Here is a 27,894-nt window from a genome sequence, read left to right on the forward strand (position 1 = left end):
CTCATTAGAGCATGAGGGGAGGCCGTGCAAGCCCTTATGCTCTTGCAATTTTTTTTTTCTCTCGCCGGGCGCTAGTTCAAAAACTCCATCAGCTGTGCGGAGCGCACGCGTACGAATCGAGCGGCGCCCGCAAAGCGGCTGTGTGACCTCGAAAAGCGGCGTCGCTCGGACACGTCATTCCCGACGACAGGCGCGGAAACCGGCAGAAACAAAGGGGGGGATAAAGGAAAATCAAAAGACGCTGACGGCGTCCGCGCAATGCGTTGCCTTTTGCAAGTAATGCACGCGGCAGTATAAGTGAGGCCGGCCGCGGGAGGAGGAACACGAAACGCTCCGTCTGCAGTTGCATAACGCCGGCCGAGCCGGGCTGCGGCGTTACCCGACGCGAGGCCTAGCCCCTTCACCGCGGCTCGCGAGCGCGACCCACCTGTCGAGACCGGGGACGTCGCACAGCGCGCTTGGAAGGGTTCTGGGTCGGCGCTCGGCAGTGAAGCCTGCCAGTAGTGGTCGCGCTCACGGGAGTGACGACGACGGGACCGCCGTTCGACGACGGCCTACGGAACGCGGTCCCCATGACGACGCCTAGATAAACATTTCTTGTCGCGGTTGACGTTTTTGGGTGACACGCGATACGACGCCTCTACCTTCTATAAACGAGGCAAGCTCGCGCGCACGAAGAATGCGAGGGGAGGGGTTAAAATTCTGTCGCACGTGCCCTGCGGAGGGGGGGGGGGGGGGGGGGGGTTTGAAACTAACCATCGATGAGTTGCGCTAAGAAATATTAACCTCCCAAATAGCACTTTCACACCTTCCACAGCGTTTGAAAACAGCGGGTGCTTGTCCGCCGTGATGGTTCATTCCGCCAGCGACACTACCGTGTCCGAGAATCGTAGGAGCCTACGCGATCCTTACTATTAAAGGTCTTAGAAGTCAACATAAGATTTGAGAAAATTACAAGCCGTTGAGTCTCAAAGGGTGCAAGTTAAACCCACAGACGAGGCCTGTTCTTTTGCACAGTGCCGAATTGGACTTCTTGCTTGAATTCTGCGATCTAAAGCAGTATCGTTCACCTTTTCAGTTGTGTTTCTTATCACCTTCGCATGGGGCAAGGGCCTTGACACTGGAGCGTGGCTCGCTTCACAAAATCGGAGGGTGTGTCGGTTGGAATAAACAGTTGGTCGTAGCGCTCGTCCACGTCTGTCGTGCCTTCATGTGTATGTATTTTTTGCGCTGTATTTAACATTTACCATGTTAGACCCAACGTTACTACGTTGGTTGGACCAACCAACCCAACCGGCGGTCCTGTAGTGCAGACAGGAAAATTTTCAAGGCACAACTTCAGTTACAAGTTACTGCTTGTGGCCCATCCGATTTTGTCAGTCCCGCCTGTATCGCACTACCATTTTTTAACGTTCCTGAATGCATATCGGAGCCACACAGGCCGATACTTGCACAAAGGTTTTGACAAGAATTTGCTGCGGCTAATAACGTGTCTCGCAAGAGTAATACCCAAGTCACGCGGCGTACTTTTGATCGCAATCGGCTTCGTTCGCAGGCTGCGGAAGGGAGCCAATCGCTTTTCAGAATTTCGATCCCGGTCGAAAGTGCTCCGTGTCATACCCGTATTGCTAAAAGTGGTAGCTAACCAGTAGCTAACAAATGCAGTAAAACTGAGTAACTTAGGTATCCTTACGTGACGTCATACATTGTATCATGCCCTTCAAAACTATCCACTGTAATACCGGTGTCACACGAGCCCTTTAGATCACGGTCGAGCCCGATCCGGATCGAAATTCTCGACCGCGATTGGCTCCCTCGCGCAGGTTGCGCAAAGGAACCGAAAAATTCGATCCGGATAGGGCTTGTTCGCGATCAGGCTGCCGTGTGACACCCGTATAATTCACTTTACTCCACCTCAAGTCAACTTACTCTAACTTAAGCAAGGTTTGGGTACGGGCTAGTTGGTATTCATGCGCTGTAAGTGACGATTGTTACTTTAACTTGTTATAATTCTGGGAAAACACGGAGAATGCGGGAGATGGAAATTCAAGACGATGAGCAAAACGAGAACAAGGTGAAAGCAGGAGCCAACGTTTCGACAAGCGGAGGCTTGAAGACAAGTCCACTTGTCAAAACGTTGGCTCCTGCTTTCAACCTTGTTCTCGTTTTGCTCATCGTCTTGTTCTAATTCTGTATTACTGACGTCATACAAGACACTCATGACGTCACAGATGATCTTTGTTACCACTCGTTGCGGGCATCGCCGACTATCCTGCCTGAAGGGGCGTATAAAGACTATTTCTAGTACTGCAGCCAAAATTCATTGTAGGGAACAACGTGTTGTATCGATCCGTCTAAATTTAGCACTTCTAAGCAGTTTGCCGCTTATAAACCGTATGGCTTCTTCCTCCCGTTTCTCCATCTAGTACACAATGCCAACAAAGCGTCCTGGCGCTCCTGCGTTAAATACATATCGCATAAGTATATGGCTGCTTTGCTTGATAGGTGGCGGAGTGAGCTTTACAGGAGAGACTAGGCTCCCGAGTGTTACAGTCAAAGCTACCACAACGAAAATGTTAATTTATTAGCACGCCATGCTTAGCCAGAATTCATTGCCACCAACACAATACAAAGGGCGCGATCTACAGACAGGATGAGGAGAGGACTAGTGAATCTGGGTACTTTTTGCACAAGAACAGCACACGAATTACCATTGTGCACTGGGACCAGCGCGAGTGTAAAGCGTCTTTTAAAAAGCAAACGCCAGCGTGATGACGAGTCAAATAATTAGAAAAGGTTGTGAGCTTGTTCACTAAAAATGATGCTTCTGCAACATCACCATTGCCAACTTCCACGAACTTTGAGCGGCAACGCAATTTCGCCGCTGTTCAATAAGTTTGCTGATGTAATCAATAAAGTAATAACACTGTTAACGCAGTGACCTTGGCAAGGACTATGCATAAGCAACATAGTTGAAAGCACAGCATAAGCGTGTATGCCAGCAATTAGAAAACGATCTGTGTTGGCCTATGTACTACGAAAAACAAATCACACAGCTTTATTGAAGCCTGATAGCGCGGAAAAGAAAGTGTCGAGTAAAGGCGTAATGTTTACGTATCTTGTCATACCCTGTTACACACCTAGAAGAGCGGCGAAACAAACCACATTGCTCAAATGAATGGGGAAATGGAAATTCCCTGCAACAAAAACTAGCGGTTGAGCGTTTCAGGATTGCATCTCGTTACCGAGAAAATGTTTCCTTCACTTTGGCGTTGAGTTGTGCTGCAAATTAACACATACATCTACAGTTGCATCCAACTGAAACATCCACTTGACCTGACCGTTAGAAAAATTACACCTCGTCACCACCCTAACGCCAACGCGTGCACAAAAAAATTTTGCTCAGCGCGAGGGGTGGCGAAATGCGTTAGAGCCGACGCTTTCTGTTTTAATTTCTCGCCTTTTCGGAACGAAAACGAAAGCCGACGAAAGCGCAGTCAGCCCGAAACCCCACCCCCCCGGTCACGGAGCGAAGCGGCGGAGAGGCTATTTCTGGAGCGGATCAAATGCAGAACAGTCAGTACTGCAGACGGGCACTTGTATCCGCAGCCGCACAAGCATGCTCTAGAGAGCACCACTATAACGTAACTTCACGTGACGACTGGAATTCGTAGCATACTTTTACGCCGGTCAGTCGACTGCACAAAATAAAAAAAGAAAACATGCGGCATGCTCTTGCGCAGTCTTCAGGCAACCAGCGACTGACCAAGTGGTGTCAAATACGCTACGTGGCGGGGTTACTCTGCAGCGACGTTAGCAATACGATTTAAAGCTCCGGCTCCGTCACGACACAGACTACCGCTTGGCTCGCAACGTAAATGGCGCTCGCGCAGCACGGGCCGAGAAAATGCGCCAATTAAAACGTGCGTGCGCGTGGCACGCGCTCGAAAGTGCCACACGGCAGCTGCGATTCTTTCCAACCAGGCGGTCGTGTTCTCAGCCAGGCTCGGAACAAGGCAAACGAATGTGACGCATCACGACGATACAACTGCCAAGAGCACGCAACGCCGGCTTGCAACTGTCACGATGCCGCTTATCCCACGCAGAAAAAAAGTGCATGTCCTGGAGGCAACAGTATTTCCGTGAGCAATGCAATGGCGAAACTTGAGAAGGGAGAGCAAGTAATGCGGCTGGGTGAAGCCGTAACGACTGTACGACAACCACGAAACTTGGCTGTTCAACGATGTTAGGCCTAACCGCGTGCCAGTGAGACACCGCAGTAAGCTGAAAACGGTCGGAATAAGCAACTAAAATTGCTTGCGGCAAACTTTGTAGTACTTACAACTGCGTTTCCCGACGTTGCGTTGCCGGAACTATCCTCGGTCCTGCGTTTTTTTGCCGGAGGGCTCTTGGCGTTTTCAGAAACAGTGTCCTGTGCACAAGACATCTAAATATTTAAGAGCCCGGCACATGAATACAGCATAGGATCAGTTTTGCTTGCACTGTATGCTCTCCCCGACAAGACGAGCGTGCCTTCGCTGCAACTATAACAGTCTTGCGACTGCTACAGCAGCAAAAGCAAGACGCCGAAAGACGGGAGCGGCGGCGTCTCAGTGAAGATGGCCGACTCGCACACAATAGGAAGTAAAAAAAGGCGCGTTTCTGAAGCCAGGGGCGACATGCGAGCAGCACGTGACATTTGTACGTGAACTAAACTGTATTGAGCTCATAATTTAAATTACTTTAACATTATTATTTTTGCTGAATACGAATACAGCTGAGTTAAGGTAATTAATGCTTTTAATACAAAAAAAATTTTACGCAGCTACGAACTCGCGCAACTTGAGTCAGCTTTAACGCCAACAACAGTCAACATACTCTGCGATCCACTGCGATCCAATCCAAAGCATGAACGTAAACAAAAACGCGAGTGTACACAAAACGTGCGCAAAACTACTCACGTGTTCGACCGAATTCAATGTTTACTTGCATGTAAAACCACTCTTGAATGACTGAAGCACGTTTGCCTTAAATTAGTGCGAAAGTCGGTACTCATGGAAAGTAACAAAAGAAAATTTCACACTGTTTGTCGGACGCAGCACGTCTACATGGATGTTTCACTGTAAGTAGAAACTCGGATACCAATACATTGCCTTACGGGTCCCGATAAATATCAGAAGCAGCATGCGAGACACTGAAGCGCAAAGAAACGACAGAGAAATACGTTCCTATACGTAATAAGAACAAAATATGGTGAAGCAATCAGTTACTTTCGTCTGTTGATAGATGCGTGTGTTACGAATAAACCTCGATAATTTTAAAAAGGTATACCGACGCGTGCAGCTCATCGGCAAAACGTTGCAAATTCGACATTATTCACGATATGTCTGACGTGCTTATGTGTAGACCAGATCAGACACACCTTCTTGCCTGTTTGTGGTCTCAATTGGAAGAAAATAAAGTTAGATGCGCATTTTATGTTCGGCGTTTATATTGCATAGTTTTATTATTTCATTTCTTTACGTTAAATTATTTTATCAAAATTCTTAACAATATTTTCATTGCAAGTCTAAATTACAGTTCTATCGTCCCACGCTCCACTATTCAAATCTAGTTTCTCTATACTTCTTACCTTACGGAAAACCGCCTGCTTCTTGGCCAATCCCCCATAGTGGGTACGTGCCACTGTCTGGGTCTCAAGACAAGATATTGCTCGAGCGGTCTCGTGCATCTAGACACAATTGCAGTGAGCATCTTAATTTGTACCTTATAAATACCTTGTGCTGAAAGTGCAGTTCCACTATGCTCAATTTGTTAGGACAGCGGCTATGACAACGTCGAGCAGTAGCAAACGTGCCATAACCAAGCAAAACAATGAAAAGTGTATCAGCACGCCTTCGTAGTACCTTCTCAGCGATAATTATTCTATAGACGTTTTTGTGGAGCAATATCCCAGCCGAATGCTTAGAGCCTTTTGATAGTGTGATCAGATATTTCTTCAGCACGCTTATAAAGTTATTGCGAACCTTGCAGTAGTGGGAAAATTGGCTGCGCTTAAAAGATGAATGCTCGTAGCGAATGGGGTTCAGGTGGCACAAATCCTGTGGTTTCTGCTTGTCTTTCTGCACTGCTTTGCATCCTTTGCACGAAATGAACCAACTTGCTGAAGCCAACATTTTGGCTTGCAGTGTAAAGTGAACACTGCAACACATGTGTGATGCTCTGGCTCCACGTGCCGTTTTATCTCTCGTGCTGTTTTTGCTTGCTTAGACTTTGTGTCTTATCTCGATGCGTCTTAAAGGTACCCCATCAAAGTTGTTCTTCCTGTCTGAACATGAGCATGCAACTCTCTACTACAATTGCAGCCGTTTCGAGGAGCCCGGTGAAGAAGTTGATGCGACGGTATTCAAGTTTGTGATTCTGCAAGCATTAAAGAAGTTGTATGGTGAAGTAAGTCCGACGATTTTTCATCTTGCTGCTGGACTTTATTCACAGCATCGTCACCTGGATCTTACCTTGCAGGTCGGTGCGTCTGTTGCAGTGGACATTTTGAAGTTCAGGGAGTCGGACCTACGAGCTTACTTGCGTGTTTCATCCAGGTATTTTTGCGAACCTGCCATGCTGCTACCAAATAGCTACATCCTCAAATGATCACTTTTGGGGACATCATTGTTTTGGCATGATGTAGCAGCCCGTGCGCCAGCCCACTCGACAGCTGTGACTCAAAATTAATGATGATGGGAGGGAGGCAAGCCATTCACTTTGTTGCATCCACTTCTGGCTTCACCATTCAACATGCTTTGAAGGTGACAACTACAAAAGTGATCGGTTGAGTTAATGGCTGGAAGCTTGTGTCCATAGGTTGTAGTTTGTAGGCTTGTTATGGGACACACAAAGATCAGTTTAGGCTGATGAAGTATTCTATTGAACTTATATTTGCATTTATTTGGCAAGGAGAGGTTGGTTATTAGGAGGAAAAGTGAAAGCCAAAGTTTGCCCTTTGTTAGGAATGGCCGGCCGGGGTGGCAACATGCCAGCTATTTCAGCCCGCTGCACGTGCTTCGACCGACCCGCGGTGGCGGCGCCCTTCAGAGAACGAGCGAGGACGACAACGCTAACTGACCATGCGCCGCGTTTGCAGGATCGGTGACGACAGCAGGGCTGGCCACGTTTGGCGCCCCGTGCATTGTTGGTTAATTTGCCGGGTCGTCATGGTCTCTCTGCGACAGGGGGAGCCTCCCTGGCAAAAGGGTGCTTTGCGGTACGGGGACCCCAGGATTCGTCACCGTCTTCTGACACACGTGGCGACTACAGGAAAAAGGCAGCTCTGGAATTTAGCGGCGCTGGCTAGGGTCAGGCGTGACCAGCTGACTACGGGGACGCCAAACAATGGATACCACGACGACTGCGCTGCAAAGGTCATCTGCCCTCGAGAGAGCACTGAAACCTGTGCGGCACGTGTGTGTGAGCCCTCCTCCAAAAAGGCGTGTAGTCTGCGATGACGTCGAACGGAGTGCTTATAAGCAGCGATTGTCGGCTGCTAGAGTGTGCTCGTCGTCGTGCTCTGTGCTCGAAATGTACTCGTGAGCTGTGTGCTCGTTTGCTGTATGCTTTGTCTTGCCGGCTCCATTTGGCAGTCACGCTAGACTGTCGATGCATGTCTTGTTTAAACTGTAAATAGTGTAAATAAACCCTGCTCGTCTAGTTCCTCCCAAGTTCCTCTCTACGACCTTCAACGCTTACAAATGGTGGCAGCGGCGAGATCGTCTGACAACTCCTACATCTGGTTGACAGCGGTGGGATCGTCCGACGAATCTAATACCTTTCGAATTTTGCATCTAAACTGTAGGGGTGGCACGTTGAGTGTGATGTCACTGATTTCAAAGTATACTTGCAGGTTTAGGCCATTCTGGGTGGAAAATGTTCTTGACTCCTAGTGGGATAGTCTTTAGCTTCCCAAGAATCATTGCAATCCATTTTTTAAAACTGATGACTGAGTGATATATGACGTCACGGGAATATAGAGCTTCAAGGTAGCATTTGCCACAATTGATTGACCTGGTTTACCAAACCTCTGCTCATAGTAAGACTTCCTTGGTGTTCCAGAAGTGTAATTTATCACTTGAGCTTAACTGTAGTGTTCCCTCAAAGGGACATGAAAATTCAAATATAGGGATAAGGACATAACTTTTGCTCCAAACAAACTTTGAAATTTATACTTCCATAGGACTGGACTAGTGCGACTCCTGAAGATATCTCCCACTTAATAGTAAGCAATCACAGAAAGCAAGTTATTGCTTTAGTTGAACATGACAGAAAATGCAGTTTTACCAATTCTTTTGCATTTTCCATACAGAACAATTCACTGATGCCATATCTTCATACCTCTCCATCAGTGCTAACTGTGGGAGTGTGATGGGCTCACTGTGCAATGCCCGACACATCAGAGGCTATAGCAGAACACTGCTGCTGGCATTGTTGGCATAGCACAGCATTCTAATACTACTGTACTGACGTGGATGAGGTGTCCTTGCCCATTCTCTCGGGCAGTCTGTAACTGCAACTTACATAGCAACTGTCACCCCTTAGCACAGAGGCAATCATTCTGACCTTTAGGACCATATCACTCTATCCAGCCTTAACATTTGTGTCCTATTAAGCTAGGACTGCACAACTCAAAACCAGCGAGGACCGAAACCAACTTCTCAAAGAACAGCACAGGTCACAATTTCAGAGGAATAGTTTCATATTTTACTTGTGCAATGCCAGTCTGTCTGGCGTCATTCGTTGTTGCCCTCCGAACGTTCTGTAATGTTATGTCGGCACTTAAAGACTGAAGGTGGCTCATGTTTTCAGAGACATCAAAGAAAACATCTGCTCAGAGTCCTATGTAGACGGTTCCAAAAGGTGCCAGATTTAATTAATATTAGCGATGTGATTCCACATTTCATTTTTACTGATGTGGTTCCACATTTCTTCTTATCGAGGTTCATGTAGAAGTGATGAGGGTTGTGCATGCCTTTTAGCTCCAGTGAAGACTGCAGGTCGATGCAGCTCTAGCTGCACTGCAGCTTCCGGTGCTGCCAAGAAAAGGTAGTGAAAGAGGAGCTAGTTCCGCTTATCATCAATTGATATGGAACGTTGTTGAAATCCTACCAAAGAGGTTCTCAACATGTTCCGAAAATTTCTTTATGTGCATGAACTTTTACCATGTTATGCTAGAAATTACTGAAGAAAGCGCTATTCTCAATTACATAATTCTTTAACTATGACACCGACACAATACTTCGCGACTTTCACCTGTAGAATGGACCAGAAGTGACTGTGTCTGCATCCTGGTATCGATACGAGTTGTTCTCACAGCATGTAGAGGAATCGGCCTGCCAAGCCTTGGTCTTTCTTTTAGGAGCTCTTAGAGGGCCCCTCACCAGGCCACATAGCAAATTTTGGTTAAACAATGGAAATTGTTACGGGCCCTCTGGGAGCATTGTGTCACAAGACTTTTTCAAATTTAAATTGGTTCATTGATAGCCAAGATAGAAATATTTCAGTGCAGCGAACCCATTATTTCAGGAGGTGAGGGCTACTCCTAAGAGAGACGCTCCCTTCACTTGCCTCGTCTAGCCTCTGCAAGCGAAATTCCTTCCGTGCGTTCTCCCATACCGCAGCTCGAGGATCGTGTGACACATAAGTCACGGGCCCCGCCTTGATTTTTCTTTTCCTCGCTTTTTTTGCTGTGCAGTGCATTTTTGCTGACGGCGTCACACGTCAGCTGTTGCGTTTGTCTCGTTTCGCGCAGCACACGATTTTGCGCGCAGCACACGACAGCACCTGACTAGCGGTATGTCAGTGCTATGCGAATGCTGAGGCAGACACAAGCAGATGACCGATCACGAGCTGGAGCATGATCGTGTGCTGGAACACGGTAGAAAATGACATACTTTCGCGGTCTGCGCATGCAACTGCACGATGTGGGAACAAGCAGACAAAACAGAACTGCATCTCTATTGCTGCAGTGCGAAGTGAAGCAAGAACATGTAGACATTCGGTTTGTGTTTTATTCTTTCTCTAAGCTTTAATTCGTCTATTGAAGCAACAGATTACAAAAATAACAGATGTTGCCGTGCATAATTCTCGAAGTCAATGTCGCTACGAGCAATGTCACAGCAGTGTGATGTACGTAGCACACTTGTGCGATATACATCAACTCTCTGGCTGGGAGCGCAGTGCCCGCGAGAACAAGGGCAAACGGCATTCGGTTTGAAATTCTAGCTCTTTCCGTGGTGCGTAGCGATGTAATACTTAGCAGACACGATCATTAGCGCGCATTGTATGCACAACGCCTGTCAGCTCAAAATGACCAGGGGCCCTTTAAAGATGTGTTGATGAAAAGAAGCATGTCATTTGTGTTGGCCTATAGCAGAAAGCCACAAAGCACATCGTTGGCACCAATGTTACCAATTTGAATAACTTTTAGTGACACTTACTTCCTTTGCACTGCAATGTGAGCAAATATTTGTTGAGATTTAAAAGTAAGGTGAGCACATCAAACAAAAGCATCTGCTTGCAGGTGCTGTACCATATACAATAATTCAGTTGAAATATTCTGAGAAAGCACGTGTTCGGTTCAATTATGAATGCTGCACCAATAATATGGTCTCTGCGTCGGCTACTTATGCTCGGTGGCCTCGCGCCTTTATGTGCTTTCGATAAGAGATCCTGTGCTTTGACAGCCTTTTTACTTCCGTGTGACTGACGCCACCAATGGTTCATTTTATGCATTGTGTTTGGTGACAAAATTAGTGTTTTGAAGACAAGGCGTTCTCTGGTGCCTTCATAGGGGTTTGGCATATCTGGAACCTGGGTTTATATGTAGTATGTAACCTCTTAACAAAAGGGGCAATTTTGTCACCTTGGAATGTTGTAGCAAGTCGCAAAAGGTGTCAAAATCGAAATCTCTGTGAGACAAGTGAGAATTAGTTGCATAGTACGTAAAATTAACGGTGCAAACATGATTAGTGCCAATGCAGTAAAAAATTAAGCTGTAGGCTGTACTATCTCCAGAATTGGCCCACCTGGTTCTTTCGTAAAAAGGGGGAAGGAAACAACAACAAAACAAACCTGGCCGGCCAACCAAAGTTGATATGAAAGAAGACAATGTTGATGTACACTCACTTAAAAAAAAGGGGGGGGGGATACCGAAAAATACTTGATGTGAGTAAATGAAATAGAGGGCCCAGAAAAATATGCAAGGTATGACAATGTAATGTAAAAATTAATGCAATTATGCAGCATTGCATCATCTTTAATGCCCCAATTTCAGTACATATACCATGTACGTGAACCTTGTCTTAATTTGTGTTGAATTTGGTTGACGTGCCTTTTCTTATCATTTGACTATGTCCTTATTGCAGCAGCAGCTGCCCACGGCACGGCCGAGGGCAGAAGAATCTGCATGTGGGGCACATGCGGCCTGCGAACAGAGGGCCATATGTTGTGCAGGCGTGATTTAAGCTTTTCGCCATCGTTTTCCAACATTTATTAATGCGAATGCATTATATGTCCCATGAGGCAGAAAAGCCTAAGCCGGCATTGTAGACGGTACCAAAGATCACCAGCAGCAGCGTCTTGTATGAAGTTAGTAGTTATACAGAATTGAAGCTAGAACAAGTTAGAGTAAGGTAACTTAGGATGGAGTAAAGTGAATGAAGACGAATTAAAGTGGATTGAGGTAGAGTTGTGAAGGACATGTGACAATGTATGATGTCACATATCATGCACATAACCAGTTATAGAAGTCGTAATGCTTTCGCATTCAAATTAGGCAAAGATACTTAAGTGACTGTCAATTTTTTGGGGGGCCCTTTAAAAGGACACTAAAGGAAAGAAATAATTTGAGCTGTATGAGCACATTATCCTTCTAAACTATAAAAAAACCACTTTTACTGGAGGGGAAGCTTAAAGCCAGAAAAGACACAAAAATGAAAGACGAGTGGCATTGCCACCTTGGAGTTCCCACACTAGGTTGCCGCGACGTCACGGGTTTTTATGGCATGTGCTCAGACCTAGTTAATTTACTATCCGGAAAGGTCAACCGCATTGTATCCTCGGAGTAAAAAACCTCATTTTTTTCCCCTAGCTTTAAGAATTTTTGTTTAGCCACAACCATCCCAGTACGAGAAAATGCTTCTAAATATGTGATGTCATGTTGACGAACCGGTGTTGGGGTTTTAGCGTGAACATAAAAAAAAAGAACTTTGACCACAATTTTTTATTCTAATAATGTATCAGTTATTGTAAATTTAATGATAAAAGAGAGTTTTTGAAACAACACAATATCAGTTAAAACTGATCTGGTGTTTCTCCTTAGTGTCCCTTTAAGCTTTTCATCATTTTTTTTTTCTTCCAACTTCCTGCAGCAACGTGGTCAGGCTTTGGAGTTCACTGACCTTGACTTCCTGCTACAATGGAAGGCCGTGTTCCTTTCGGGTGTACAAGGTATTGCGACACTGTAGCTTTAATGAAATCCCACCGCATAGCTTCATTGTGTGGCATTCTCTTCTCACTTCAAGGTGTCTCCCAGCCTGGCCTCACTGAGTGTGTCAAGCTCACACTACCAGCATGTACCTGCCGCAGAAGTGACTGCTGATGAATAAATACTCTGTCATAGTGAACCAAATGCAATCTTCATGGCCTTGACTGCAAGGAGTGTGTTATACTAGAGACTATAGAACACATCTTGTGCATCTGCCTGCAGTATGCCATGGATCACTGGCAGAGCACTGGTACTTGGCACAAGGTCTTTTAAGCACACCCCGGAACCTTCAAGAAATGTTTCTACTGGTCATATTGAATAGTTGCGTGCATACACACACACACACTACAACATACACCAAAACGTTCTGAGGCTGCGACATTGGTCGCTACCACCACTTGAGCATTCAACTACAAGAGCAAGAAGATGGTCTAAAACTTTTCATTTTATCTTATATTACAAGTATAAAATATGTACAAGAGAAGGCAGTTCTTTTCTTCCTCCACGTTTGCAAGACTAAGTGTCACTTGAACACCTGCTCTACAACATCTATAAATGTCTGAACCAAGGCCCACTCGGAGACTGGGTCCAAGGGCGGGGTTTTTGTCCTGGACGTGCTTGGTGAGCCCTGGCCACCTCGCCGCAAATGTCTCTGCACTTCAGCCTTGATAGCAGCCTAAAATAAATAAGAAAAAAAAATAGGTGGAGCAGGAAAACGCACGAAGGCAGATTTTTATCACACTAAATGTTATCCCACTGAAATCTCTTATCTACTGAGCCTGCCTTCTCATTGTGCAGTCTCCTGACACACAAAACCTCAATGGCTAATAGAAGTGACCAATTTAGAAGCTAACCAATTAGTTAATGAAGTTAAAACTTATTTTAGTGGTTGCTTCACAGTTACTGTGATCATGCCTGCCGGGTGTGACCGGAGCACGAATAGTGGAAATGTGCTATTGTGTGCACGGCCAGCCACGCTCTCGCGTGCGCTCCGCCCCCGCTGCTGATAGCGTCTCCCGCACTGGGAGGACGCTATCATGAAAAGCGCCGGCAGCAGGCAGCGAATGCTTCGTCTGCCTCTCGCACCAACGGGTCACGAAAACCCGAGATTACGACACTTCCCTTAACAAACAGCTTACATGGTGCCACACCGTCTCAGTACGCCCACTCTTTGCACACGCGGCAGATTACGTCTAAAGCAGGGTGCACGTCTGCGTATGGCCCGCAGCCGAGATGCGCGCTAACTTGCCCACCACTCTCTGCCCCCTCGCTTGCGCTTCATCGCGTTACAGCGAGCTTGCTCCCATCCCCCTCTTTCCCTCTGGTTGCGCGGGAAGGCGGCACTCCTGAAGGCACCATCTTGTTTCACCCTTGCACACTTTCACTCGCACTTAAAGCAAAGAGTGCGCTGGGTGCGATAGGATCTTACCGCACTTGGACTTTACGGAACATGACGCAGCTCCACTTCGGCGTTCGTTTTTGTCGCACAGCGCGCAATTTGAGAGGTGCGTTTGCAAGCAGCCACTTGTAATTCAATAATTTGACCATCTGCGTCTGCGGAAGCTTCCATTTACTGTCTCGAAATTTCTTTGCGGCGGCAGTGAAATTTCGTTATATTGAAATCGCATACAAACACACTTCGTTATATTCAGGTAAATACATGGTGTTCTATGGACAAGAGGTCACGAAATATTAAATACTTCGTTATATCGAGGTTTAAATGTATAAGGTTGCTTGTTTAACCTCACAAAGCCAAAACAACATTTCACATCAAAATAACTTAAAACATGTTGACCTTTATTTCTGGCCATGGAGATTTTATTTGTACCAAAGAAAAAAAAAAAAAACAATGATATATGCGAGTTTAAAGTGAATTAGTAACTCGTTTTCTGAACTATCCACAACTGCAGTTTCACTCCAGGTATTCAGGTATCTGAATTTGCATATAAAGAATGTGCTGAGCTTCATGGGGTTAAGCAAGTCAAGAATTTCGGTTTAGTTATAATTTTTGGCTTCCGAGGTCATGAAGATGCAGTGAAAGACAATCCTGGACATTCTTAAGGCATGGATGCTCAAAACGTGGCCATGTTTGGTATTTAGGCTGCTGTGTACATTCATGGGTGCTACTACTACAAAATGGTGCTGGCAACTAGGTCACAGCAAGTTCTTTGAGCAGCATGGCATAAGACTAGGTCAGGTTTGCAGCAATTGCGGCACATATTACATCTGTTCTTATAACTCTTCTCCATGGTGAACATGAGTGGGTCTGCATATCCGTTTTCGTTAGTATCCACACTTTCGCTTTGGGCCATATCTTATTCAACATCTACCAATAATTTAAGAAAAGACGTCTCGTGGATTTTTATACTGATTTTATGTTTCCTTTCAAATCAAGAAATGAAGCTACAGCGCTTTCCTAACATACTCATTCTGATACTCCTATAGCCGAGCACAACATTAGAAGGCAGCGGCATTTGCCCCTAAAAGGCAGATGCACACAAGCCTCCACCGATGGGCGCGCACTCTAGACTGACGTCATGAGCCGGACGGTCAGTGACCCTGCCGTTGGCGGGGTCAATGGGCTGAGCTGAGTCGCGGGAACGTGGTTGAGTTGCATCGACGAGACTATTTCTTTAGTTGCAGAGGCAATTGGCTGTCGCGCTTTGGTCATCTGGGCAGGGCCTCTCCCGCCTTCATTAAGTTCTACCTGACTATAGGTTTGCTAATCGAAGTCTTTTATCGAGGGGCCATGTAAACCATAAATGGCAGACAACTTAATGGCATAAAATTGTTTCACAATTCCTAGGAAAAACTTGTATTCTGGACATTTTCTATATTTTCTTGTTCGTGTTTAGTGCTGTTTTTTTCTTCTTCTTGAAATTCTAAATTTATCTGTTCAGGCTCATATTTACCATGATTGTGCAATTCTCTACATTACCACTTTGTTCAAGTGTTGTTCTAATTATGTTTTTAATAAACATTATAACAAGCAGTCCCATTAGAGTGATTCACTCTGAAATCTATTTCTGTGCCTTGTTAATCACGGATAATGTCACATTTGAAACTAATGTATGGAAATTGAAGCTTGTACACATTTCTCTGCTCAAGAGAGCCACAAGTAGAAAGAGGCCAAGCTGCTTACCATCTCGCCACTAAACGTCCTGGATAAAAGCTGCTTGTCATGGAGGGCAACTGCTGGATGCAGTCGATACAGCAGGGCCTGGCCGAGTGCTATTGACAGGCTCATCTCCAGGGTGGCGAATTCCACAAGCCTGGATGTATAGACAAACCACAGCTCTCAAATGCAGCTGTTCAGGCTTTGGCATCTGCGACTCCCAAAAGCTATCTCGTTTAATTTTGCGATTCTAAGATGAAGCTTCGGCTGGAGCTGTACCATTGAGAACGAGACAGGCACACCCAGCCAGTCCCCTCCTCGCTGGTACTCCAGCCCAGCCAATCAGCACCTCAGCAGCAGCCGAAGAGGACAGTCCAGTAGGTGGACTTTTACAGAACACGCACCCTGTGCTACCAATGAAGCCTAGTGCACCAACGACAGTGACTGGCTGAAAGCAGTGATTTAAGCAGTCTGAGAAGACAAATTGAAGACACCCATATGCATGCAAAGGGACAAGCTCTTTCTCTGCACTGTATTTGACTGTTTGGCTGTAAATGTCTTCCAGCATTACTTCAGATCCAGTGCTTGCTGTACTTAGCCCAGATTGACTTTCAGCCACAGACGGCCATTTACATTGTATGCTGGTCTGAGCAGCACGTCAAGAAAATGGAGAGGAAATTTGCCTTCTGCTACTTCACACTGTTTTTCCACCACTAGTGGAGAAGAGGCCATGGCAGCATAGGCATTGACCACGCTTTTTAAAGCTTCTGGCTCTCGATTACCATGCAATACGGTGCATGATGGTTCATTTGTCAACAAAAGCATCGCAGCAGCCATCAAGTCTTCTGCCTATGCATATATTTGTGATCTGTGTTTCTTCCATGGGACTTTGCAAAGAACTAGTAAAGACTCTTGACCAATACTTACGTGCTATTAACCTGCACACTCCGAATGTCCGTCAAAAATTGTGTTTTACCAATGCCAACAACTCCGTAAATATTCAGCACACAATTCGCACAGCTCAGTTGATGTGCACAACATGCTTGTTTTGTCATTGTGCTTTATTCAAGTCTGACGCTGTCCTCTCTTCTTCAACAAAATTTTGTTGGGAGTGCACACCTATTTGACTTCTTCAATCTCCAGTGTATTATGTGCTGCTACATCACACTTCTGACGGACTTCTCTGAGGAACATGCAGGGCGTCAGCAGTAGTGAATGTTTCTCCGCTACTTCAGAACGGAAAAATCTGATCAATTCATCTGAGGAAAAATGGTACATGTGTCTGAGGGGTTTCAGAATTTACAGACAAAGTTACCGAGGGAAAATCATGGACTCTCTAAAGTTCAAACATGGCCATGGAAGATGCCAAACACACCATTTTGTTACCAACACTGAAGTTCCCCCAGCTCGCCCAGAGAGTGTTTAACCAGACTGAACTAGTAGCTCCACACTGTGTGCAGCTTATCTTTCGTCAGCCGTGCAAAAATTATGCAAGATTGTGCTTTACAGGACCAGCTCTGGGCAAATTTGTGAAATGTATTAGCAGCACAAAACCAAATGAGACACAAAGAGCAGACATATAAATGCAAGTGTCTTTGCTGTCTGTGTCCCATTCGATTTTGTGCAGGTAACACATTTAGCAAATCTAGCAAACAACTAGCCTGTAACAATACTACCTTCAGGCCAGCTAACTAATCTGTGCCACAATTAGCAGCTTGCATATGTGGCTAAACTTGGCCCATCTACTCCATGCAGTTAGATGATTTCTGCCAGCTAATTAAACCATTAAGCATCTGACAAACATATGTACGATACAGTTTACCCTCAAAAGGAATACTTCGCTAGCATTAAACCCAATATATATAACTGAAATACTTCATCATCAAATGAAAATAGATGGCTGATGTTACACAATAAGCTTACATCTATGCATTAACAATTAGTCTGTACACCTTCATGCCATAATGCAGCTAAATTGGTAGTCAAATATCAATTAGACTTCCTCTTTCACAGTGGACCACACTGTACACAGTCAGCCACATAAGTTTATGAGACACAGGTCCCATGACCAATGTGAATTTCTGTTCTATTTAAGGCACGACACATTTCATTTAATAGATCACTGTGTAGGTCGCAAAAACTACAGATTTGTGCTTTGTGCCAATTCAGCTTTTTCTCAAATTCTGTGTCCTGTAGACTTTTGTGGTTGACCGTACATCCCTGTAACACTTTATAGGAATATGACATATCTGTCGCAGACTGCACACTCCATTGGAGAAACCCTTCGTGTTTGTTCTGCATGGGAGTAATGCTTAGAAATGCATACGTTACCTCTGTTGGCGGGGGCTCCCAGCAGTGGATGGTTGCCGGTCGACCTGTGTCAGAAAAGGCATCAAAACAAGAACTCAGTGCAAGAACTTCCCATTATATGGAGCACATTATATGGGGGCAACAAACTATGAACCAGGTTTGACTATACTAGAACAGCCATATTGCGCAGTGTGGCACCATGCGTTGGTTCAACTAAACCAGCACGCAATTCTAAGAAATTGCGTTATTTCTGCATACTACTCAACTTAACTTTGAAGCTCCACGGCAGACAGAGTGGATGGAATGTGACAAATAAGTGTAAGGATTAGTTACAGGTAAACAAAAAGTTGCAGTTTCGCCCAAAAGGTGAAGCATTCATTGAGATAGAAAATTAGTAGACTACCATAAGTACAAATAGTAGTTTTATTGGCCGCATAAACTTGTAAGCACTCAATTACTAACTACATTAACAAACATGGTGTCAGCGCACACAGGCCAACATGCATACATCAGACTCGGCGACCACGGACACTCGCTGTCAAAACGCTGGCATGAGGAAGCGCAGCAGCAGCAGCAGCAGCAGCAGCGAGCGAAGCGACCTTCGTGCTATCACGTCAATGCAGACTGAGTTGAGAGAACACAGCACACGCAAAGCGATGAGCCATCGGCCCACCTAAGCTCTGCCACCAAGAAGGAACGCTTCCAAGATAAAGGCAGTGCAATCACACCATACGCAGTTGCTGCCGAAGTACAATGCCCCCATATCTCCCTTCCCCTCAGTTCCTTGCGTGCAATGGAGGATGGTGCACTTCCTCCCCGTTTTCCTCCCTTGCGCACGTGAGATGGTGCCGCGATCATTGGTTCCCCTCGCATGCTTTCACTCGCACCTACAGCATATGGCAGGCGGCAACAGTGTTATCGCCCTCAAACTTTATACGGAACATCATGGCGACGACAATGGCAAAAATGCGCCTGAAGTGTCCATATAATCGCTGCTGCAATAATGTAAAATCTGAATAACTTTGCGATTACTTATTTATGACATTTCTACTTATGCTGCACAGATGAACCCTATAAATTTACAAAGCTGTTTCTTTTTGCTGGAATTTAAAAAGAAAGAAATTAAATTATGGGGTTTTACGTGTGAAAACCAAGATCTGATTATGAGGCACGCTGTCGTGGGGGGCTACAGAAATTTGGACCACCTGGGGTTCTTTAAAGTGCAGCTAAGTCTAAGTACATGGGTGTTTTCGCATTTTGCCCCCATTGAAATCTGGCCGCTGTGGTCCTTTTGCTGGAATTCTGGGAGAAGAGCCTCCAACAGCTATCACTGTAAGATTGCACGGGACACAAGGCTGGGCTGAAATGGGCAAAACATTTGCACTTTCTGAGTACCTTGGTAAGCGACTTGAGGCATAACTGCGCAGCCGACATGAGGGTTCCAAATGTCAGCTTCTCCTCCTGCTCCACTGACGGTGACTGAAACGACAGGTGGGCTATCGGCCGCCACTCGTCAATGTCCAACGCCTGTGAAAGACAATGAAAGCACCAGCTAAGCACTTGTGTAAGAAGGCACATTTCATTTCACAGCATTCTGTACAAAAGCAAAAACAAAAACCTAGAATAAGAACAGATAATGCTGTGCATTAAGTAAAGCTAGTACTTTCTTGTGAGTTCATATTATTGAAAATTAGTTGCACAGCACTAACTGCTGCAGGGTGAGATTTGTGGGCTTCTTATGAAGAACTGAAATTGGCATCTAAAGTTGATGATGATTTGGGATTTTTATGGCGCAGCAGCCGTGCAGACTATAATGCGCCAAAGGCATCTAAAGTTAAAGAATACTTTTATATATGCACACTTTTTGCCTATAGATTCTTTCACATGGAAGGCAAATTGCCTCACATCTCAAGGCAACCTGTAAAACTGATATAAAAGAAATGACAACTCTTAGCTGTGCATCTGAATGGATGCAGCCTGCACAACTTTCTTACAGGAAAGTCCACGTGCAGAGTGTTGTTATTTTAAGGAGATGGATGGCAACATGGCAACATTTGTCTTTGTAAGAAAAACTCATATGGATGTCAGAGTCTGGCTTTCTCTCAATAGTGGCATACTGTTTGTACTTAGGAGCGCAGGAGCAGTATGTTGTGAAATCGCGACTACCTGCTGGAACGGTTTATTGCTATTGCTCCCTGTTGAGGCCCGGTGCAACTTCACGGCAATGCACATCATTCCCCTGCTGTGAAGCCACACTGCAGGACAAAATTTGCGCATATAGCCTGCACCCCTGGTTTCTGCCCTGCAACACATTTTCTTCTAACCCGAGAAACACACTAGAGCGAGTGCGATGCCTTTCAATGAATATATTCCGAAACAAATTTTTGAAAAAAAGACTTGATAATAATGCAGACATAAAGAGCGCAATGTTTACTTTCCACATTCTCCATCAGCAAGTTTCCTTTAGAGTGATGGCAATGACTTGCCTACTGCTCCTTTCTTACATTTTCTCCTTTCCACTGAGCACTTATGGTAACCATTCAAGGTTGGCATCTGACAAAAGCATCGAAGATCGAAAAAGCCATGCTGACAGGATTGGTGGGACATGTTAACTGCCACTTTCTAGTTTTCTAGAAGACTGGAAATTGAGTAACTCATGATCATGAACAATTTCCCATTAGCTGTGTCCATGGGCTCTCTGGCTGTCTGTGACTTCATCGATCGTGGCAAAAATAGGGGCTTTGAAATCTGCAAGAGAGACCAAACGATCTTTCATGCAAGGTGGTGGGCTTCCTGCTGCAATACACCGAAAAAATTTGTATTCAGCTATTATGTTCATGGCAGCAGTGTCTACAGATCGCGAGCATTTTCTCACCATGTTCAAAAAGTGTTGCAGTGCCTGCTTATAACTAGCTAAATTTATACAAGTTACTCGTAGCAAGAGTAGTACATGCAGCAAAATATGGTACTATACAGTGGCAGACTAGTTACCTGATCCGATAGGGCTTCAGGCACGCTTGGACTGAACTGTTTACAGCAGCACAAGCAGATGAACAGCAACTCCTGGAGCCTTGGAGAGAAGAGATCACAGACACTTTGCAAGGTTTGTTTTGTAGGCAAGTGTAAAAGAAATTGCTTCCAAGTGCGTAAAAAAATATATGCAAACTCAAAAAGCTTGAGCAACTTCTCGGAACACAATAGCTACTGAGTACCCAAGTTTGGATTAGCTTCAAAACTGAATTCAAAACCTTTCTGAATTGCTGAGGAGCATAAATGTAATGAGCAAAAGTATCTTAAGTGTGAACAGACGATGACTACAGTTGTCAATTTGCTTCTAGTTGCAGTTTTTGACACTAGATGGCCTGAGTATAGTCTTTCTTTTTATTTTCAGGTACTTGAATGCTTGCACTGGAAACATGTTTTGTCTGTGCACCACCATTCTGGGTAATGGGATAACTTTTGTCATTTCCTGTGATATGGAAAGGATTCAATAAATCTGCTGTGTAGCCTTACTTACTCAAGCGTAAGAATAAGGAAACAAAAAGTGGCAGAGGTATCGCAAAGCTGCGAGAAAAAACAGGCTGCCTTTTGAGCAAAATTATGGGCTCTCGTCTGTGAGTGCAGTAGTAGTATGCAGTTAAACCTTGATACAACAAAGTTTGTAAAATTGGCAATTTGTTTAGTTATATCGGAATTCTGTTATATTGAAATTTGACTTTTTATGCAAATAAGTACAGTCCGCCATGGGTTTTTCCTGCACTGAAGGGGCCAGGAAACTTTCAGAATTATTGGGCAATCAGGAAAAGCAAACTTGAGTGAGAAAGAAATTATTGAATTTGAGAGTTGGTGACGAAAGGTACGGTTTCATGTCTTGTCGATGATATGTTCACATCGGCGGTGCGAAGAGAAGTTAGGCACGCTTTCGTGTGCACGGTGCCCCCTATCTGATAGTGTCGTTTGCAGTGGGACGATGCTATCATGAAAAGCGCTGGCAGTGGGATACGAATGCTTCGTATTCCTCTAGCTTCAACATGTCTTCGAAACTCGTGATTAGGTAACCTCTAGTACTAAACACCTAGGAAGACAGCGCACATGACACCACGCCATCTCGGCAAGCCCACTCTTTGCACATGTGGAAGATCACCTCTAAAACAGGGCATGCGGGCTGCACCAGTGCTCTGCCATGTTGACAGACATGCGCCGTCACAGCTGTGCTAGAAAAAGGAGACACTGGCCAACCTTCCCCCACTTCCTCTCCACCTTTCCCCTTGCTTGCGCGGAAAGACGGCGCTAATCAAGCCATTATCCTTCTCAGCTCACCTTCGCACACTTTCACTCAGATCTAAAGCACGCAGTGTGTGCGGCGTGATTAGACCTTGTCACACTTGGACTTTATAGGGAGCATTATACTGCCTCATTTCGGCAGTCATTCTTGGTGACACGGTGCTTCAACCATGTGATCATCTGCATCCGCACTACTGTCTCGTTATTCCTTTGCGGCAGCAGTGATGCTTCCTTATATTTAAATCGTGTATACACTTCATTATACTGAGGTTCTAAATACATGGTGTTCTATGGACAAGAAGTTATAAAAAGTTATATACTTCATTATATCGAGAATTTCGTTATATTTGAGTTTGTTATATTGAGGTTTAACTGTATTTGGCTACCTAGCAGCTAAGCAAGTGTTTTCCATGTTTATAATCACTGTGAAACATCTTGACATCAACTTCTGTGCTTTCCTCACCTTGTACGGTGTGAGGAAGGCACCACGCAGTGTGTGGTGTACTGTTAAGAGGAATGCATAAGCATGCCGCACACATTGTGGGCGTACTCAAGCTGTGAATGCTGGCTAAAGCGGTGTTGAGATGCTGTGCCGATTTGTGGGATCTACCTCATCAGCCACAGTTTGTCTGCTCCAATGATGGGTGCTTCCAAGCCTGTCAAAGAGAAAGGCTTTCTCGTCTCCCACACTTGTGTGTTCCCAGTGAACCACAGTGTACAGCTCTTGGCAAGAGCATTTGTAAGCTTACTTAAGCTACAGTGATGAGAGGAAATACATCTCACTTTTTTCTCGCTTCTGTCAGCTTGGGTGATGGATCAGCGACATCGTCGGTCGAAAGCTGCCGCCTGGGCTGGCTGCCCTGCTCTTCAGAATGAGGTTGGGCGGTAGATTGCTTCTTGTACTGCATTAAGGAAACGGAGATTGCAGATTTCTAAGTTTTAGTTTCTGAAACAACAACTGGTGGTCCCTTGAAGTTTGAATGAAAGTTAAGTGACTGCACTGTCGCGGTTACCTCAAGCATATGCTGCAGAAGGGTGGGTCTGTACAGGTAGGCAACTGCTGAAGACGTCACACAGCAGATGCTTCTCTGAGGGCATAAAACAGGAGAAAAAGTAATTAGTGGTTGAGTGCTGCTAGGCCTGGAAGGAGGATTGCAAGGAATATAGGATGCAAACCATCAAGTACAGAGAACGGCAGCGCTAAGCAAATGGCTTACCATGAGCATCATCAAAGGATTTGTTTGGTTGCACGGATACATAGTTCGTAGAGAAGCCACTTTGCAGACAAGCCAAGCTGTTACCAAGGCCTCCTCAATTTGTGTTGGGTTGGAACGGACTTGCATAAGGCACTGTAAAAAAATACAGCAAGGCAAAGAGAAAAGCACACGTTGAGCTCTGGAGAGACAACAAGAATGAACCTCTACAAGACTAGAGTAGGCCTCCCGCAAGCCATGTTATTACACAAATAAAACCAGTGCAAAAAAGATGATGACGTTGGCAAGGAAGGCCACAGGCCACATGCTGGACTTACAAGTCCAGGATTTCCCCTGTCACCTTCTTCCCCCTTGTCCTTATCTTTTTTATCTTCATCTTTTTACCATCTTGTTACAACTTGCAAAGCTGGCAAGGCAAACGCTGTACTTGTAACTTGTATGTCTCGGTTTCCATGTTGCCTTTTTCAGCTTTGTCCTTGTCGTATTTAGGCTGATTTCATATCTTTAATAGCTCTATGGTTCACCGCTGGAGAAATGACTTTACTCACAGCATAGAGTCGGTCCACATGCAGCGCCATGAACCCCAGGGCACTGTCGAGAAAGAAGTAACGCTGCATGTGTAGCAGCGCCGTCACCAGCTGCACTAGTAGCCGGTACACGGTCAGCCAGCCCTCGTCGCTGCCCTGGTAGCAAGCCGACAGGAATGGGCTCACCTGGTCCATCACTCCGCAGCACTGCAGCGCCTCGGCCATCTTGAAAGCCAATGTCAAATAAATGTGATTACTGTACTTCTGCGTATATAACCCGCACCAAAACTTCAATAAAGTTAACAGCAAAGTCTTGTTGTGAGTTATTTGCAAATTTCGCCTTGAGATGTGGCTGAGAGATGCAGCACTGGCAAACTAGAACTCGGATCACCATGAGTTGCACTCAACGGCCATCCTTTTGAGCACAGCAGGAACTGAAGATTATCAGCATCGTCGAAGAGAGGGTTGGAGCAGAGCCACTGGCTGAAGATACGACGTGAGCATTGTTGCATGCACTTATTTTTGAGGGTTGCACGTCCAGATATAAAATTCTTTTTCTGGGCTGTCATAAGTGGGGGTGCAGCTTATATGTGGAAAAATACAGTAAACGAACACAAGAGGGAAACACTTAAGTCTGTTTACGCTGATGAAATAGTATTTCAAACCTATATCTTCATTATTTCGTGGTAATTGGTTGATTATCAGGATACAACATAGAGTCAAAAGGTTACATTTGTAAAATTTTCCGCCAGAACCCTGGCCCCGACACGTCAGTGTGATGTCGTGAATCTCAAAATATTTTCTTATATACGGGCCATAGTGGCTTAGCAAACGTTTTCTAAACTTGCCACATTCCACATCTGGCTCTAATGCAATACAATGTAGCCCGTCTCTAGGGATCAGCAGATGCTGTCAAAATTTATGACATGGAGTGCTGGTGTGGGAACATCAAGGTGGCGTTGGCACCCGTCTTCCATTTTTTCGTCTCTTCTGGCTTACCAAGCCTCCTCTCACAGTAAAAGTGGCACTTCTTATGGTACAGTACAAGCATAACTTACTAATACAGTTTAAACAACCTTTTCCTTTAGTGCGCCTTTACCTGGTGGACTGACTAGGTGGCTTTTACGTACCGAAAATGCATCAGGGCTATAAAGGATGCTTTGGCAGAAAAATGACTAATGACTGCAACTTAGTAGTTCTCTTAATGTGTGTTAAAAACATGGAATGGGGGCACTTAGCACAATGGCCGCTCTGGCCAGACGTAAAGTGCTAAGCAGCAGAGCACAAGTTGCATGACTTGGCGAGCTGGTATGCATTCTTTCCAGGATGAGCAAAGAATGGAACAAGAAAAAAGAAAAATATGAGAGAAATGATGCCAAGAAAAAAACAAAGAAAACAGTAGCAGTCGCATGTGCATACCTGTTTCAGCTGGTAAGAAAGAAAACTGGACAAAAGGAAGGAAGAGAAGAGAGGGAGAATTGCCTGCTCTAATCCTCTGATGATTTCTGAAAGATAGACAGCGGTTGTGTAAAAAAACATTCCCGTTCATCACGTGCTGTCATCCATTCAGAACGATCGCTGTACTCAAATGATCCTCGACTCTACGTTCGCCCTCCAGTCCACTGCTATCCAGTATTTCGTGTCGAGGTGGAGTGTTGAGTAGAAGAATGTTCTAAAATACGGGGGTGACTGTTTACCCTGTCAAGGTATAATCCCATACCTGAGGTATAGCCGTGAGCGCAAGAAAGAAATGGCAGATGGCTTGGGCTAGGCGACTGTCCTTCATTGCCTGCGAGTATAAATGAGGTCATTGTTCATCAGCACGTGAAAATACCAAGACAATTAAAAAGCCAAACTTGCTAAAGCTATTTCAAAGCTCTTATTAACATACGGGGTGTTTTAATGATGACCACCATCAATTATGAATTAAAAATCATGATTTGAAAACAAAATTATTTTTAATCGCTGTGATTGATAACACTAGCAGACACCTAAAATTGTGCCATAATTATCAGTAAGATGTTTAACTAAAATTTACTCGTTATCTTGTTAACATAATTTATATTTTGGCACCTGTTAGTATTAAGAAAGAAAGGGTCGACCAAATGTCCACGCTAAAGAAGATAAGGTCGACATACATGGTGGCTCCAATGATTCGATGATTAAGTGTTTAATATATTTCTATAATCCTATGTATTTCTGTCCCTTTTTCATGTTCACTATTCAATCATCTCGTATCTTATTTGTATTGCATTTCACATGCCATTACATTGATTTTCAATACTTTAGCGCCTACACTTGGCTGACCCTTCTTTTTTTTTGCCCAAGAGGCCAGGTGGGCTGATTCCAAAGAAATATTTTTTTTTTTATTTGAACATACTGCAAGCCTGAAATGCCCCATGCAGGAGTGGTTACAGACATGGGAAAAAAATTAATTAATTAATTAATTTAAGAAAAGGCAATCACAACCAGAAATGAACGGTTTAAACTTGGGTAACAAAAGATTTCACGGTGTTGCAACACACAATTTTGTTAGGCAAGCTGTTCCAATAAAAGATTGCTGAGGGAAATAACAAGTATTTGTGTGTGTTAACAAGGCTTGAATGGTTCTACTGTGGTTAGTTCTTGATCAGGGTAGGAAAGAGTCAAGTAAATAATGAGGCTGTGGAATTTTTAACTGGCCATGATACAAAAGCTAAATTAATTTTAGCTTTGAAATTGCTCTTCACTGCAAAAGTAGTTCTAAATTTGCCTTCATTATTGGATTTGAGACACTGGACTGCCTTGAATAATCAGATGGTGCAGTCTATGGTGCAATGTGGTTAACTTTCAACTCCATATTGGCAATAACTATGCCCAAACCATTATTTTTACTCACCGACTAATTTTTTCTTCTCGGTGCCTTCCAGATGCTAATGCCACACGTGAACCCTGCTTAGTCCAAGCGAACTCCCTCCATTTCCCAAGTGTGCCGTATGGCAACTTTGCCTCAAGATGTCTATATTTACGGTGATGCATGTTTTACAGGGGTATAGTGTGATGTCGTTAACTTTTGAGTAAATTGGTGCTAATTACATCTTTACTGTTCATTTTACCTATGCCGAGACATATTCTTGCTGCTTGTCTTGTTTAGACTGATATTTTGACACATTCTGCAACTCTAACGTGCTCGAGGTACAAAAGGGCCTTTTTTTTCTGGGAGTGGTTACAAGGTACCTAGATCCCAGATATGCCGAACCTGTGTGACATAGGCTAAGAAGATCTTGCCTTCAATCATTACAGTTTAATGTCCCCAAAATAAACACACACACAAGCTATAAGAGATGCTGTAGTAGAGAGCTCTAGACTTATATTAAAGAAGTGGCATTGGGTTTTTTGAAAAGGGACATGAACAAGAAGCACTGCACCAGTTTAGACTGAAGTATTGTTTCAATACTTTATTTTTGTTAATTTGGTGGCAATTAGGTTGATTATCAGAATAAAAAATGAAGGTCAACATTTAATTTTTTTATTGTCACACCGAAATGCGAGCACTGGTATATCTGTGCGACGTCACCGATTTCAAAGGCTTTTTTTCGGTTTGCTAAATTTCGGCTTGCTAAATTTAGTCTTCAGCTTTTTTAGAATACAGTTCAGTCCAACTTCACCGAAAAATGTTGACTAGGCCTGATCAGACGCCATAAAAATTTATATCATCACGGTGAGCTTGTGCAAGAATTTAAATGCAGGATCAGCACTTGTCTTTTCTTTTTTTAAACCTTTTTCTGGCTTACCAAGCCTCCTTTGGCAGTAAGGGAATAACTTTTGGTATTCTTGGATGTTAATTTATTTATACAGCTCAACTTAAGCTTGTCTTTGGTGTTCCTTCAGTGTGCACATGATGCTTGGCACACCAGCATTTTCTTTACT

The 27,894-nt window shown here is 44.5% G+C and overlaps 3 protein-coding genes across 4 annotated transcripts in view; 1 reads left to right on the forward strand and 2 right to left on the reverse strand.

The window, feature by feature from the left end:
• The window catches only part of Uba1 (ubiquitin-like activating enzyme 1), a 60,235-nt gene extending 55,588 nt beyond the window's left edge, over positions 1-4,647 (reverse strand). The window contains exon 1 of one of the 2 annotated variants that reach the window (XM_050170850.3): positions 4,343-4,647. In XM_050170850.3, coding sequence (XP_050026807.3) covers positions 4,343-4,447 — 105 coding nt within the window. In that variant the 5' untranslated portion in view covers positions 4,448-4,647. Of the gene's footprint in view, positions 1-427; positions 590-4,342 lie in introns of those variants that run through there. The other variant, XM_050170849.3, reaches the window with a different exon arrangement.
• A 247-nt stretch (positions 4,648-4,894) lies between these two features.
• Positions 4,895-12,679, forward strand: Rpp14a (Ribonuclease P/MRP subunit p14 a). Its single transcript, XM_050170855.3, has 5 exons — positions 4,895-5,122; positions 6,366-6,450; positions 6,523-6,599; positions 12,420-12,498; positions 12,573-12,679. The coding sequence occupies exons 1-5, from the start codon at positions 5,055-5,057 to the stop codon at positions 12,654-12,656; spliced, it is 393 nt and encodes a 130-aa protein (XP_050026812.2). The 5' UTR covers positions 4,895-5,054; the 3' UTR covers positions 12,657-12,679.
• Positions 12,680-12,958: 279 nt separating this feature from the next.
• The window catches only part of Nup188 (nuclear pore complex protein Nup188), a 75,184-nt gene continuing 60,248 nt past the window's right edge, over positions 12,959-27,894 (reverse strand). Inside the window, exons 39-48 of the mRNA XM_050170852.3 lie at positions 25,706-25,774; positions 24,007-24,210; positions 23,462-23,593; positions 23,258-23,332; positions 23,028-23,146; positions 20,952-21,030; positions 19,356-19,487; positions 17,982-18,025; positions 15,678-15,807; positions 12,959-13,211 (exon numbers count right to left, since the gene is read on the reverse strand). Coding sequence (XP_050026809.2) covers positions 13,059-13,211; positions 15,678-15,807; positions 17,982-18,025; positions 19,356-19,487; positions 20,952-21,030; positions 23,028-23,146; positions 23,258-23,332; positions 23,462-23,593; positions 24,007-24,210; positions 25,706-25,774 — 1,137 coding nt within the window. The 3' untranslated portion in view covers positions 12,959-13,058. The remainder of the gene's footprint in view (positions 13,212-15,677; positions 15,808-17,981; positions 18,026-19,355; positions 19,488-20,951; positions 21,031-23,027; positions 23,147-23,257; positions 23,333-23,461; positions 23,594-24,006; positions 24,211-25,705; positions 25,775-27,894) is intronic.

The sequence above is a fragment of the Dermacentor andersoni genome, chromosome 6 (genome assembly GCF_023375885.2).
Source record: "Dermacentor andersoni chromosome 6, qqDerAnde1_hic_scaffold, whole genome shotgun sequence".
Lineage (NCBI taxonomy): Eukaryota > Metazoa > Arthropoda > Arachnida > Ixodida > Ixodidae > Dermacentor > Dermacentor andersoni.